This window comes from Microcaecilia unicolor, chromosome 3 (assembly GCF_901765095.1).
Source record: "Microcaecilia unicolor chromosome 3, aMicUni1.1, whole genome shotgun sequence".
Lineage (NCBI taxonomy): Eukaryota > Metazoa > Chordata > Amphibia > Gymnophiona > Siphonopidae > Microcaecilia > Microcaecilia unicolor.
The window spans coordinates 530,836,203-530,849,427 of record NC_044033.1 but is presented as its reverse complement, the minus strand read 5'-3'; the positions used below and the strand labels follow the sequence as shown (position 1 = coordinate 530,849,427).

Below are 13,225 nucleotides of genomic sequence, written 5' to 3'. Positions count from 1 at the left end.
AAGGCCGCGATGACCACCATTACTTTGGAAAAGGTCCGCGGAGCAGTAGCCAACCCAAATGGGAGGGCTCTGAACTGGAAGTGTCGTCCCAGGACTGCAAAACGCAGAAAGCGTTGATGAGGAGGCCAGATGGGAATATGCAGGTACGCTTCCTTGATGTCCAAGGATGCCAGGAACTCTCCTGCCTTCACTGCCGCTATAACAGAGCGGAGAGTCTCCATGCGAAAGTGCCGCACTTTCAAGGCCCGATTGACCCCTTGAGGTCGAGGATAGGCCGGACAGAACCTCCTTTCTTTGGTACCACAAAGTAAATGGAGTAACGTCCCTTGCCAAGCTGACTTTCTGGCACCGGAACGACTGCGCCCAGGCGGATCAGATTGTCCAAGGTCTGCTGCACTGCCACAGCTTTGACCGGAGACTTGCAGGGAGAGAGTACGAACCCGTCTTTTAAGGGTCGGCAGAACTCTAGCTTGTAGCCGTCTCTGATGACTTCCAGCACCCACGCGTCTGAAGTTATTGTGGTCCACTCGCCCAGAAACGAGGACAGCCGTCCTCCAATCTGCACTGGGGCGTGGACCAAGGCCCCGTCATTGGGTACGAGACCCTGGGGGAGGACCGGAGGGAGCACCTCCGGGACGGCGGTCTCTGCGAAAGGAATGCTGCTTGGGGGAGAAATTCCTCTTGAAGGAAGAAGGGGCAGAGGAGCCCGACTTGCCCGGGCGGGACCGACGGGCTTCCTGCAACCGTCCTCTGAAGGTACCGGGACGAGTACTAGCCCGAGCCCTGACCTCTGGTAATTTCTTGCCCTTAGACGTGCCGAGATCGGTCACGATTTTGTCCAGCTCGACCCCAAAGAGCAGCTTGCCTTTAAAAGGCAATCTAGCCAGGCGGGATTTAGAGGCGTGGTCAGCAGACCAATGTTTCAGCCAAAGCCACCGCCGCGCAGAGATTGTCTGAGCCATGCCTTTAGCTGAGGCCCTCAAGACATCATACAGCAAGTCTGCCAAATAGGCTAAGCCCGATTCCAGGGCCGGCCAATCAGCCCTCAAGGAATGATCCGAGGGGGAAGCCCGCTGCACCATAGTCAGGCACGCCCTGGCCACATAGGAGCCGCAAACTGAGGCCTGCAAACCTAAAGCAGCCGCCTCAAAGGACGACCTTAAGGCCGCCTCCAATCTTCTGTCTTGGGCGTCCTTTAGGGCCGTGCCACCTTCCACCGGCAACGCCGTTTTCTTAGTCACCGCAGTGATTAAAGAATCCACGGTAGGCCACAGATAGGCCTCACGTTCACTCACAGCCAAAGGACAGAGGCGGGACATAGCCCTAGCCACTTTAAGGCTCGCTTCAGGGACATCCCATTGAGCCGAAATTAAGGTGTGCATGGCATCATGCACGTGGAAGGTTCTAGGCGGGCGCTTCGTCCCCAGCATAATGGCAGAGCCAACAGGGGCTGAGGGAGAGACGTCCTCCGCAGAGGAAATCTTCAAAGTGTCCATGGCCTGTAACAACAGGTTGGGCAAATCCTCTGGGCTAAAAAGCCGCGCTGCAGAGGGGTCATCCGCTCCATCCGAGCGGGGATCTATCTCCTCCAAGGAATCCGCAAAGGACCGTTGGGAGACCTCAGACACGCTGCCCTCATCTACATCGGAGGAGACAAAGTCCTCCAAGGCCTGGGAATCAACCCGAGGGCGTTACCTCTGGGAACCTCAACCTCTTTACCAGACGAGGGAGCAGGGGCAGCGTTTTGCATGAGGAAAGCCTGATGCAGCAGCAAAACAAACTCGGGGGGAAACCCCCCAGACTGTGCACTTCCGCAGCCTGGGCAACAGCCCTAGACGCACCCTCAACCGGCGCTCGCAAGAGCGGGGGAGAGACATGCTGCTCATCCAAAATGGCGTCCGGCGCGACACTCCGTGAAGGAGCCGCGCGGGAAGAACGGCGCTTAACTTTAGCCGCTTTTGTGCCGTCGCCCAAAATAAGGGCGTTCATGGCATTAATGTCTCCAACCTCAAGGGCGGCCCACGAAGAAGCCGTCCGAGCCGCGTGGCCGGCCAAGATGGCGGAGGCGAGGAGCGGGGGACGGGCGTTTATGGCGGGAAAAACCGCTACGCCGGAGGAAGGACTGGGACATTCATTGGTCACTAAACTGTCACCCATCAAGGGCGAATCAGGCTGTAAAACCCCCGCATCCCCTCTAGAAGCGCTCCAGCGATCCGGGGAGCGACCCTTTGCGCCCTCGCCCTCCGACGCCATATGCCACGAGGAGAAGTATCGGGGAACCCCCTGCCCGCTATAAAAAGGTAAAATTACCTGCTTGCCGCTCCGAGCTGTAACGAACTGGTGTCCCAGTGAGTAGCTGCAATGAACGTTTAAATAAACGTCGAAATAAACGCCTTTAAGGACGTTTAAAATTTTTTTTTTTTTTTTTTTTTTTTAACGGAGCCAGCGGGAGGGGGGAGAAAAGGAGGGACCTGGCACCACCAGGTTTGCACTTGCTCAAAAGAGCCCTCAACCCCAGGCCTCAACAAAACCTAAGGATTAGGCTTGGAGGCCTAGCCAGAGCTGCTGCTGTGTGTGACCACCACCTGCTGAGATAGAGAACATACTGAGGAGTTTCCGGCAGCACATGACCACATATAGGGAGGCAAAAGTTTGCTCTCTATCTCCACCTGCTGGTAGATGGACACAACCCACCAGTCTATGGATTGATCAGCTTGATGATATGGAAAGAGAGATTGTGAACAGGAAATTAGAATACCTGGATAATAAAGCTAGAAAATTAAACTTAAGATTGCTTTATTTCCCAAAATCTCCTATCTTGTCAGCTATTGATATGCTAAAGAAATACTTCAGTGAAATTTTGGCTATCCCGAAAGAAGCATATCCTCCAATTACCAGAGCTCAATACATTACAGGAAAAGGAACTTTTAACACAATCTCAACTGGGACTGAATTTAACGGAATTTCTTGAAAGTTCCCTTGAAGTAATAACTGAGCGTACTACTCTTCTGGTATCATTTGTGTTTGAAACAGACAGATATAATATATTTCGTTTATATTTCAAACATATGAAAGCACTGTTCCTCGGAGCCAGTATACAAATATTTCCAGATTTAAATAGAGAGACTTTGAAACGAAGATAGGAGTTTCTGGGTTTAAAGCAGAAGACTCTTACTTTGAAAGGAACTTTCCTATTGAAATTTCCCTGCAGATGCTTTCTTTCCTTTGACTCTGTTAATTACATGTTTACTGACCCGAAGAAAAGGAAGAAGAGAACCGATATAACCAGAACAATCCTGTAGGCTAATGCTGTTAAATTTGATTGTGGGTTTAGTAGTTCTCCTGCTCTAATGTTAAAGTATTTCCTATTTTTATTTTTTTTTTTCATTGTGTCTTGCCCCACTTTACTTTATTTTATTGTGGACTAACTAAATGGAAGTGTTTACCTCAGGAGGTTATCTCCTAGATTTAGTTTTTCCTTTATGTTGTAATTCAATTACTGTGATTGCAGTCATGTTATGTGATTGTTAATTTGGAAAATTATAAATAAAGATATTTAAAAAAAAAAACCTGACTTCTTTCTCTATATCAAAGTTTGTCCCTGCCTTTCTGAAAAACTCTTACATTTATCTTTAGCTTAGACTACTGCAACCTGTTTTTAACAGATCTTCCACTGAACCGTTTAAAACTTCTGCTGCACATTTATCTTTAGCCAGTGTCTTTATGGTGACACAACCCCTCTTTCAAGTCACTTAATTGGTGCCCTACCCTTTTCCACATACAGTGCATTCATTTTACAACTCCTCATTACCTCTCACTTTACTCACCCAGTGGATGAATTTCTTGAGAAGTTGCTCCTATCACTCCAGGTTCCACCTTGCTGCACCTCTATGCCTAGACAAACTTCCTGAGTGGATACATTATGCTCCCTCTCTGTTCTTATTCAAATCCAGGTTAAAAGCCCACCTTTTTTGAGCCTACTTTTAAATCTTAACTCTTATTTTTCTGTTTATGTTTCAACAATTTTATTGATGATCCAGCAGGTTAAAACACAGTCAACAAGTTCAATACACAACAAATTGAATATCAAAACATAAGAACGAGGTAATAAATTCCATCAAAGCTTTAACAATTTTCTCCCACCCCCACCCAAACATTTTGCCCTCCCCTCCAGTTTTTATGTTCACATCTGTTTAATGAGCTTCAACAAATATCAATAACCAATACAAACTGAACCCCTCTGGTCCCCTCCCGATGTCAAATATACCAAAGGAACAGAAACTGTAGCATGAAAATATGTACTGCAGATGGGGCCACCACTCTTACGACTCCTACCTGCTTAAAACAGAAAAAAATGTACTCATTCCCAACAGTAATTTCCCTACCCCCCCCCCCCCCCCCCCTCCCAGGTGCTGTGCCTGACTCCTGCCTTTCTTAATTATTCTTCACTGCCCCAGTAACAACTTGTTCAGAATCTGGCTATGTGCGGTTGGTGAAATCTTATGTAGATAGGTCTCCCAAACCGCTGGAAATCTCTGTTGCCTCTTAGGTGATAAGTGAGCTCCTTGCAATTCCCAGATCATAAGCTCGTGGAGCTTATTCCTCCAGTACTAGAAGGAAGGTGAAAGATCCAATAGTTGAGAATACATTTCTTGCCAAGGACACAGGACTTCCCCAAAAACAACTTCTCACCCAAGGTGTCAGCTCCCCATAAACTCTGGACGCCAAAATATCCAGAGTTTGATCTGTCAGCACTGCCACATCCCATGAAAAAAAAAGGAGGTATCTGTCATCACACATTTCTTACAGGTATCCACTGCCCCTGCATGATATGCCTGTCGCTGAAAGAAATAGACTATGTACAGTCTGAAAATGATACTCCTGCAACTCTGCGCTACGTACTAATTGAGGGGTTCCTCGAAGAGCTGCAGAGAGAAGCTGGGCACAAACCAGTTCTCCCATGTCCTGTCTCCAGCTGTCTGCAATTCCCTGCAACGACATAGCCAGTGACCAGCCACTGATTTCCTTATGGAACCACGAGATCGAGATTTGGCCCAAAGCGTCCCCTTCCAAGAATTCTGATGACCGAAGAGTGTCCTGTTGTCTGTTTTTAATAGATTGTAAGCTCCGTTGAGCAGTGACCATCTCTTACATGTATGTGTACAGTGTAGTGTATATCTAGTAGTGTTATAGAAAGGATTAATAGTAGTATTAGGATGCATGTTAGTCTATGTAAGGAGGGTGGGTGCACTGTTTTTAGCCATATGAGATGCTGAATACAGACAGTTGGGATGTGGAGAGGGGAAAGGAATGTTTGGATAAGCATTTTGGCAGTGGAAGTAATTTACCCATGCTCCTCAGACCCCAGTACAGGACCATACCTGCAAATAAACTTTCTTTGCACCTGGGATATAATCAGCAATTCTGCCAAATAGTAGACGTCCGATGCCAGATGTAACACCTATACAAAGCAGAAGCAATTCCTCATCCACTTCAGGATCAATTTTCTCCTTGACGTGGCTCAACTGTGGAAACAAAGCACAGGGCCACAAGACAATCGCCTTCAGAAACTTTATTTTCATGACAATTTGTATATATGTCACCAAATGTTGCATAGAATGCTAAGGCAGTAATGTAGAATCTTTAATAAGATACACATAGGGAGTGGAGTAGCTGCCTAGTGGTTACAGCAGCAGGCTGTGAACCAAAGCAATCGGGTTCAAATCCCACCAACACTCCTTGTCACCTTGGTCAAGCCACCTAACTCTTCATTTGCCTTAGGTACAAACTTCAGGGTCTTTTTACTAAGCTACAGTAATGGATTTACAGTGCACTAAATAAGAAGCCCATTATATTCCTTTATCATTTAGTGTGCGTCATTAGCATGTGCTAAATCTGCTAGCGCTCCTTAGTAAAAGGACCCCTTAAATTCTGAGTCCTGTAGGGACAGGGAAATAATTATTGTACCTGAATGTAACTGGTCATGAACTACCTCTAGAAAGGCCTGAGCAAAATAACAAAAAATAAACAAACAAATCCACCTGTATCTGCACATCCAGCAGGAGCAGCAAAACACTGCAGAATCACATGACATTTTCTATACAGACAATTATATGTTGAAGTACCAATTTCCTACATATGTGCTGGTAAGTATAGGAGACCCATTTCAGAAAATTATATGTATAAGTGGAGACAATTAAAACGTGAAGCCCCAAGAGGTGATTTTTCACATTTTCAAAGCCCAAAAAGAAAACTGGCAGCTATGTACAGTCCCCCTCAATCATTCATTTGAAGCCCTGGTCAAAACGAGAACATTTATGAAACCTGTGTGCGCCTCAGAGCAGGGGGGAAAATTATTTATTTAAATTTTTTTATTTTTTTATATTTTTTTAACAGTTGTATATTTCCCATTGTAAAGCAGAAATATATATATACATTTTTGGCCAATCCAAACATGTCCATATTAAAACCCCCTTAGAAAAATAATTTCTCCTCAGTTCGTACCTTAAAAGCCGGCAGGAGCAAGTAATGTATCCTGGGATGCACTGGGCAGGGTCAGTCTGTCATATAAAGGAATTCTCCCCTTATTTCATAGTCTCTACCCAACTACCAAATAAGGGAACTATTCTCAAGTATATATATGTACAGTGGAACCCCATTATAACGTGATGTTTGGGATCCATAAGATATCAACGTGTTTACTGCGGGGTCGCGTTATATTGGAGTCAATGGAAAATCAACTAAAGTCATGTTGCAAAAGAATCCACTGTGGTTGTTTTCAGAACGGCACACACAAGAGTCCACCAGTGAGCTAAACATTGGCAGGAACGGTTTTCAAGCAGGGAAGGGTGTCGGCTCCAACCTGGAGTAGCTAGACATTGGTTGGAAAGGAAATGTAAGTTAAAAAGAAAAAGGGGGGGGGAGCCAAAACATGATTGTGTTATAAGCGGATTTGCTTTATTGTGGGCAGAGCCGGCATTAGGGGGTGGAAAAAAGGGCAATTGTCCTGGGCCCTCACACTGCAAGGGGCCCCCAAACCTGCCTCAAGCTGAAAAAGGCATAGGCTGGGGCCCCCTCCCCAGTTTCTGCCCTGGGTCCCTGAATGTCTAATACCAGTCCTGTGGGGCACATTATAACGGAGTTCCAGTGTGAGTGTATATATATGTATTAATTGCCTTGATGAAGATATTCATTCAATGTGGTGTAAAGCATTGCACACTGGAAAAGACCAAAGGTCCATCAAGCCCAGCATCCTTTTTCCAACAGTGGCCAATCCAGGTCACAAAAACCTGGCAAGATCCCAAAAAAGTACAAAACATTTTATACTGCTTATCCCAGAAATAGTGGATTTTCCCCAAGTCCATTTAATAATGGTCTGTGGACTTTTCCTTTAGGAAGCCGTCCAAACCTTTTTAAAACTCTGCTAAGCTAACTGCCCCATGTAAGCCGCATTGAGCCTGCCATGAGTGGGAAAGCGCGGGATACAAATGTAATAAAAACTGCCTTTACCACATTCTCTGGCAATGAATTCCAGAGTTTAATTACATATTGAGTTAAGAAAAATTTTCTCTGATTCGTTTTAAATTTATTAAATTGTAGCTTCATCGCATGCCCCCTAGTCCTAGTATTTTTGGAAAGTGTAAACAGACGCTTCACATCTACCCGTTCAACTCCACTCATTATTTTATAGACCTCTATCATATCTCCCCTCAGCCGCCTTTTCTCCAAGCTGCAAAGCCCTAGCCGTTTCAGCCTTTCCTCATAGGAAAGTCGTCCCATCCCCTTTATCATTTTCGTCGCCCTTCTCTGCACCTTTTCTAATTCCACTATATCTTTTTTGAGATGCGGCAACAAGAATTGAACACAATATTCGAGGTGCGGTCGCACCATGGAGCGATACAAAGGCATTATAACATCCTCATTTTTGTTTTCCATTCCTTTCCTAATAATACCTAACATTCTATTTGCTTTCTTAGCCGCAGCAGCACATTGAGCAGAAGGTTTCAACGTATCAACGATGACACCTAGATCCCTTTCTTGGTCCATGACTCCTAACGTGGAACCTTGCATGACGTAGCTATAATTCGGGTTCCTCTCTCCCACATGCATCACTTTGCACTTGCTCACATTAAATGTCAACTGCCATTTAGATGCCCAGTCTCCCAGTCTCGTAAGGTCCTCTTGTAATTTTTCACAATCCTCCCGCAATCTACTGACTTTGAATAACTTTGTGTCATCAGCAAATTTAATTACCTCACTAGTTACTCCCATCTCTAGGTCATTTATAAATATGTTAAAAAGCAGCGGCCCCAGCATAGACCCCTGGGGAACCCCACTAACTACCCTTCTCCATTGAGAATACTGACCATTTAACCCTACTGTCTGTTTTCAATCTTTTAACCAGTTTTTAATCCACAATAGAACACTACCTCCTATCCCATGACTGTCCAATTTCCTCTGGAGTCTTTCATGAGGTACTTTGTCAAACGCCTTCTGAAAATCCAGATACACAATATCAACCGGTTCACCTTTATCCACTTGTTTGTTCACCCCTTCAAAGAAATGTAGTAGATTGGTGAGGCAAGATTTCCCTTCACTAAATCCATGTTGACTTTCTCTCATTAATCCATGCTTTTTAATATGCTCTGTAATTTTGTTCTTAATAATAATCTCTACCATTTTGCCCGGCACCAACGTCAGACTCAACGGTCTATAATTTCCCAGATCTCCTCTGGAACCTTTTTTAAAAATCGGCATTACACGACTCGAGAAAGGAGAAAAAATGTCTTGATTATGAAAAAGGAGGTTTTGGACTTGGGGGGGCACTTTCTTCCTAGCCTATCCGTGTAAATGCTTGATAAGATATTTGGCTGTAAAGTACGTATTTTATTCACCTGAACAGTTAAGGGCATTTTTGGATTTGAAAAAGTTGTAATTTTGTTGGGTTAAAGATTGATAATATTGGGGAGGGTAATCACATGTAAGTCTTTTGTTGAATTGTTTAGATTATACCTAAGTGACTCCTTTTAATCCTGCTGCGTCCCCTCAACATTAGTGGTCTAAGGAAGCTGATTTTCTTTTACTACTACTACTACTCATTTCTAAAGCGCTACAAGGCGTACGCAGCGCTGCACAAACATAGAAGAAAGACAGTCCCTGCTCAAAGAGCTTACAATCTAATAGACATAAAATAAAGTAAGCAAATCAAATCAATTAATGTGTACAGGAAGGAGGAGAGGAGGTTACAAGTGGTTACAAATATTATTTCTTCTTTTTTTATCTTAAGCTGTGTTTTCTTTCGTAAGTGTTTAACTTGTAATAAAAATGTTAAATTCAATAAAAATAAAATAAAATAATAATTTTTTAAAAATCGGCGTTACATTGGCCACCCTCCAATTTCTGGTACCTCGCTCTATTTTAAGGATAAATTACATATTACTAACAATAGCTCCGCAAGCTCATTTTTCAGTTCTATCAGTACTCTGGGATGAATACCACCCGGTCCAGGAGATTTGCTACTCTTCAGTTTGTAGAACTGCCCCATTACATCCTCCAGGTTTACAGAGAATTCATTAAGTTTCTCTGACTCATCAGCTTCGAATACCATTTCTGGCACCAGTATCTCACCCAAATCTTCCTCGGTGAAGACCGAAGCAAAGAACTCATTTCATCTCTCCGCTACGGCCTTGTCTTCCCTGATTGCCCCTCCTCAGTCATCTAGCGGTCCAACCAATTCTTTTGCAGGTTTCCTACTTTTAATATACCTAAAAAAAAATTTACTATGTGTTTTTGCCTCCAACGCAATCTTTTTTTCGAAGTCCCTCTTAGCCTTCTTTATCAGCACTTTGCATTGACCTGACATTCTTTTTTTTTTTTTTTAATTCTTTATTTGTATTTTTAATATACAATTAACAAGGATAACCTTGCAACAGAAACACAGGCAAATAATAAGTAATATTAATATTCTCATCCTACATCTGTTCAATAGACTTGACATTCCTTATGCTGATTCTTATTATTTTCAGTCGGTTCCTTCTTCCATTTTCTGAAGGATTTTCTTTTAGCTCTAATAGCTTCCTTCACCTCACTTTTTAACCACACTGGCTGTCGTTTGGTATTCCGTCCTCCTTTTTTAATGCGCGGAATATATTTGGCCTGGGCTTCCAGGATGGTGTTTTTTAACAGCATCTATGCCTGATGTAAAGTTTTGACCCTCGCAGTCACTCCTCTAAGTTTTTTTTTCACCGTTCTTCTCATTTTATCAGTCTCCTTTTTTAAAGTTAAACGCTAACATATTTGATTTCCTATGTATACTTACTTCAAACCTAATATCAAATCCGATCATATTATGATCACTGTTATCAAGCGGCTCCAGCATCATTACCACGCCAGATCATGCGCTCCACTAAGGACTAGGTCTAGAATTTTTCCTTCTTTCGTGAGCTCCTGTACCAGCTGCTCCATAAAGCTGTCCTTGATTTCATCAAGGAATTTTTCCTCCCTAGCGTGCCCCAATGTTACATTTACCCAGTCAATATCACGGTAATTGATATCACCCATTATTATTGTGTTGCCCAGTTTGTTTGCATCCCTAATTTCCTTTAACATTTCTGCGTAAACATAAAATTTACAATTTTTTAATAGCATAACAATAGTAAAATAACCAATTAAGCATAAATACAGTCAATGAGGTAAAAGTGGAAATGACAAATTGAAACCTAGTGACAGGACTAACATGACATAGGTATTGCCAGGTATTTGTGACCTGGATTGGCCACTGTTGGAAACAGGATGCTGGGCTTGGAGAAAAGGCAGCTAAGAGGAGATATGATAGAAGTCTATAAAATAATGAGTGGAGTGGAACAAGTAGATGTGAAGCGTGTTTTTATGCTTTCCAAAAATACTAGGACTAGGGGGCATGCGATGAAGCTACAATGTAGTAAATTTAAAACGAATCGGATAAAATATTTCTTCACTCAATGTGTAATTAAACTCTGGAATTCGTTACCAGAGAATGTGGTAAAGGCTGTTAGCTTAGCAGAGTTTTAAAAAAGTTTGGAAGGCTTCCTAAAGAAAATGTCCATAGACCATTATTAAACGGACTTAGGGAAAATCCACTATTTCTGGGAGTAGCAGTATAGAATGTTTTGTACTTTTTTCGAATCTTGCCAGGTATTTGTGACCTGGATTGGCCACTGTTAGAAACAGGATGCTGGGCTTGATGGACCTTTGGTCTTTCCCAGTATGGCAATACTTGTGTGCTTAGTATACAAAATATACACATTTAACAGCTCTGTAGAATAAAACAGAAATATGTCAGTACAAATGATATCATAATATGGCAAACTGACCCTGCATGGCACATCCCTGGAGCACCACCATTTTCCATGATAGCGGTGGTGGAGGCAGGAACGAGTAAGCATCGCTCCTGCTTCTTTTAAGGTACAACCTGGGGAGGGCTGGCATTTTAAACAGTTCATGTCTCATATGTGCAGTATCAGCAAGCTAATTATTTTAATTTTTAACACTGATGGCAGAGCAGATTCTAACTTAGGAAAAACTACCCAGTGCATGGCTCTTTGTTTGCTTGGTACTAGACATCAAATTATAGCCTTGGGGAAAAAAAATAAAAAACAAAAACAACATCTACGTAGCCATGTTGATAAGCAGTTCTGAAACGTTCTTCCAGCAGGTATTGCCACCCACCATCATTACCCAGAATCCCCAAGAAGAATGAATACAGGCAAGGATACATTGTAACTGTACCTTTGTCCAATCGGCTCCGAGATCCACTGGGCACCCTTGGACATTAGATGCTGCCCAGTTTAAGTAGTTGACAATGAAACAAAAGAACAATTAAATAAAAGCTTTTAAAAAGTTCAGTTTTCCAGAAGTAACCCCAGAGGTGAAAATTCTACTTTTAGCTTACAAAGGATTAACTGACCTGGGGCACATATCAGGCTCCGGCTGTAGGCAGCTGCCTGTCAGCAGAGCCCTATACCAGCTCTTTAATGGCAGCACAGAATATTATTTTGTTTATATAATTGTCTATATCAGGCCCCGAACATTATTGGGTCAATACTGAGAAGCACTTATCCAGATAGCAGTACCACTGACCAAGGCTAACTGGTGTTCTTCAGCAGTGCCACTAAAAATCATTCCTGACTGCATTGGCAATGTCCCAATACTGCTGGGGTGGAGCCAGCAGTTATATGGACCAAATAAATGTAAGCCATACAAATTGCTATCCTAACTTTATGCAGTTAGTTATCTGCATACTTTGAATATCGCCACTCTCTAAATATTCAGCTCCAACTACAATCTGGATAATGGTGCTGAATATCTGAGGTTTTTTTTTTTTTGAGAGTTACAAACAGCATTAATTAAAAAAAAAAAAAAAGCTTAGCTGTTAAACTTTCAAGTGTCTAAAGCTGTCTCCTCCTGTAGTCAAAAGAAAGTGTCAAGTAAAGGATGTGGATGAACTTACCAAGTGCACATAAGGCACAAAGTATCCGAAGAGTGCGGCGGGGATCCCAAAAGCCCAAATGCAGTAACTCTTAATCCTGAAGATGGAAAAGTTGAACATTTGGTGGAGTGCAGGAAACTGGAACTTGCCATTACTGTGGACCACTATATCTGAGCGAGACGGAATCAGGGGCCTGTAAGTGAAACCAGCCAGGAAGAGGATGAAGATGAAAATGCAGAGGACACGCAGGGTGTTAAGGAGGCCCACACTTTTGATCAGTGTCTTGAGCAGGAAGGGCAGGGAGACGGTAAAGAGGCTGCTGCCAGCTGTGACAATGCCATTCACCAGTCCTAGACGTTTCTTGAAGTAATGGCCAAGAATGACTAACGATGGCTGATAGGCAAAGGAGCAGCCACAAGCATACACGATCCCATAGGAAAAATAGAGTGGCTCAATGCAGCTACAGAAGAAAAACAAAAACAAAAGGCTAATGTTCAATCATATCATTTTAATGCAGTAGATGTTAGCAGGTAAGGACTTATCCAGTTTGCCAGCTGCCCTTGCCTATATTACTTTAACTAAATAGATTTCCAAGCTATCAGCCTCATAAGTTTGATGACCTATGTTGTTCTAGCTTTGATGAACTGCCCTTCCTTCAAGCATCACCTCTCATTCTGCTAAAGATATCTCCCACCTGTCACCTGAACACTCTTAACCACCTACATGATATCGTTCCTTTTACAAGTTAGTTTTGTTTCT

The 13,225-nt window shown here is 43.1% G+C and overlaps 1 protein-coding gene across 1 annotated transcript in view; it reads right to left on the bottom strand.

Annotated features, from left to right (window-relative positions):
- The window catches only part of SLC16A10 (solute carrier family 16 member 10), a 149,890-nt gene that overhangs the window by 23,108 nt on the left and 113,557 nt on the right, over positions 1-13,225 (bottom strand). Inside the window, exons 3-4 of the mRNA XM_030199214.1 lie at positions 12,488-12,926; positions 5,382-5,525 (exon numbers count right to left, since the gene is read on the bottom strand). Of these exons, the coding sequence (XP_030055074.1) occupies positions 5,382-5,525; positions 12,488-12,926 (583 nt within the window). The remainder of the gene's footprint in view (positions 1-5,381; positions 5,526-12,487; positions 12,927-13,225) is intronic.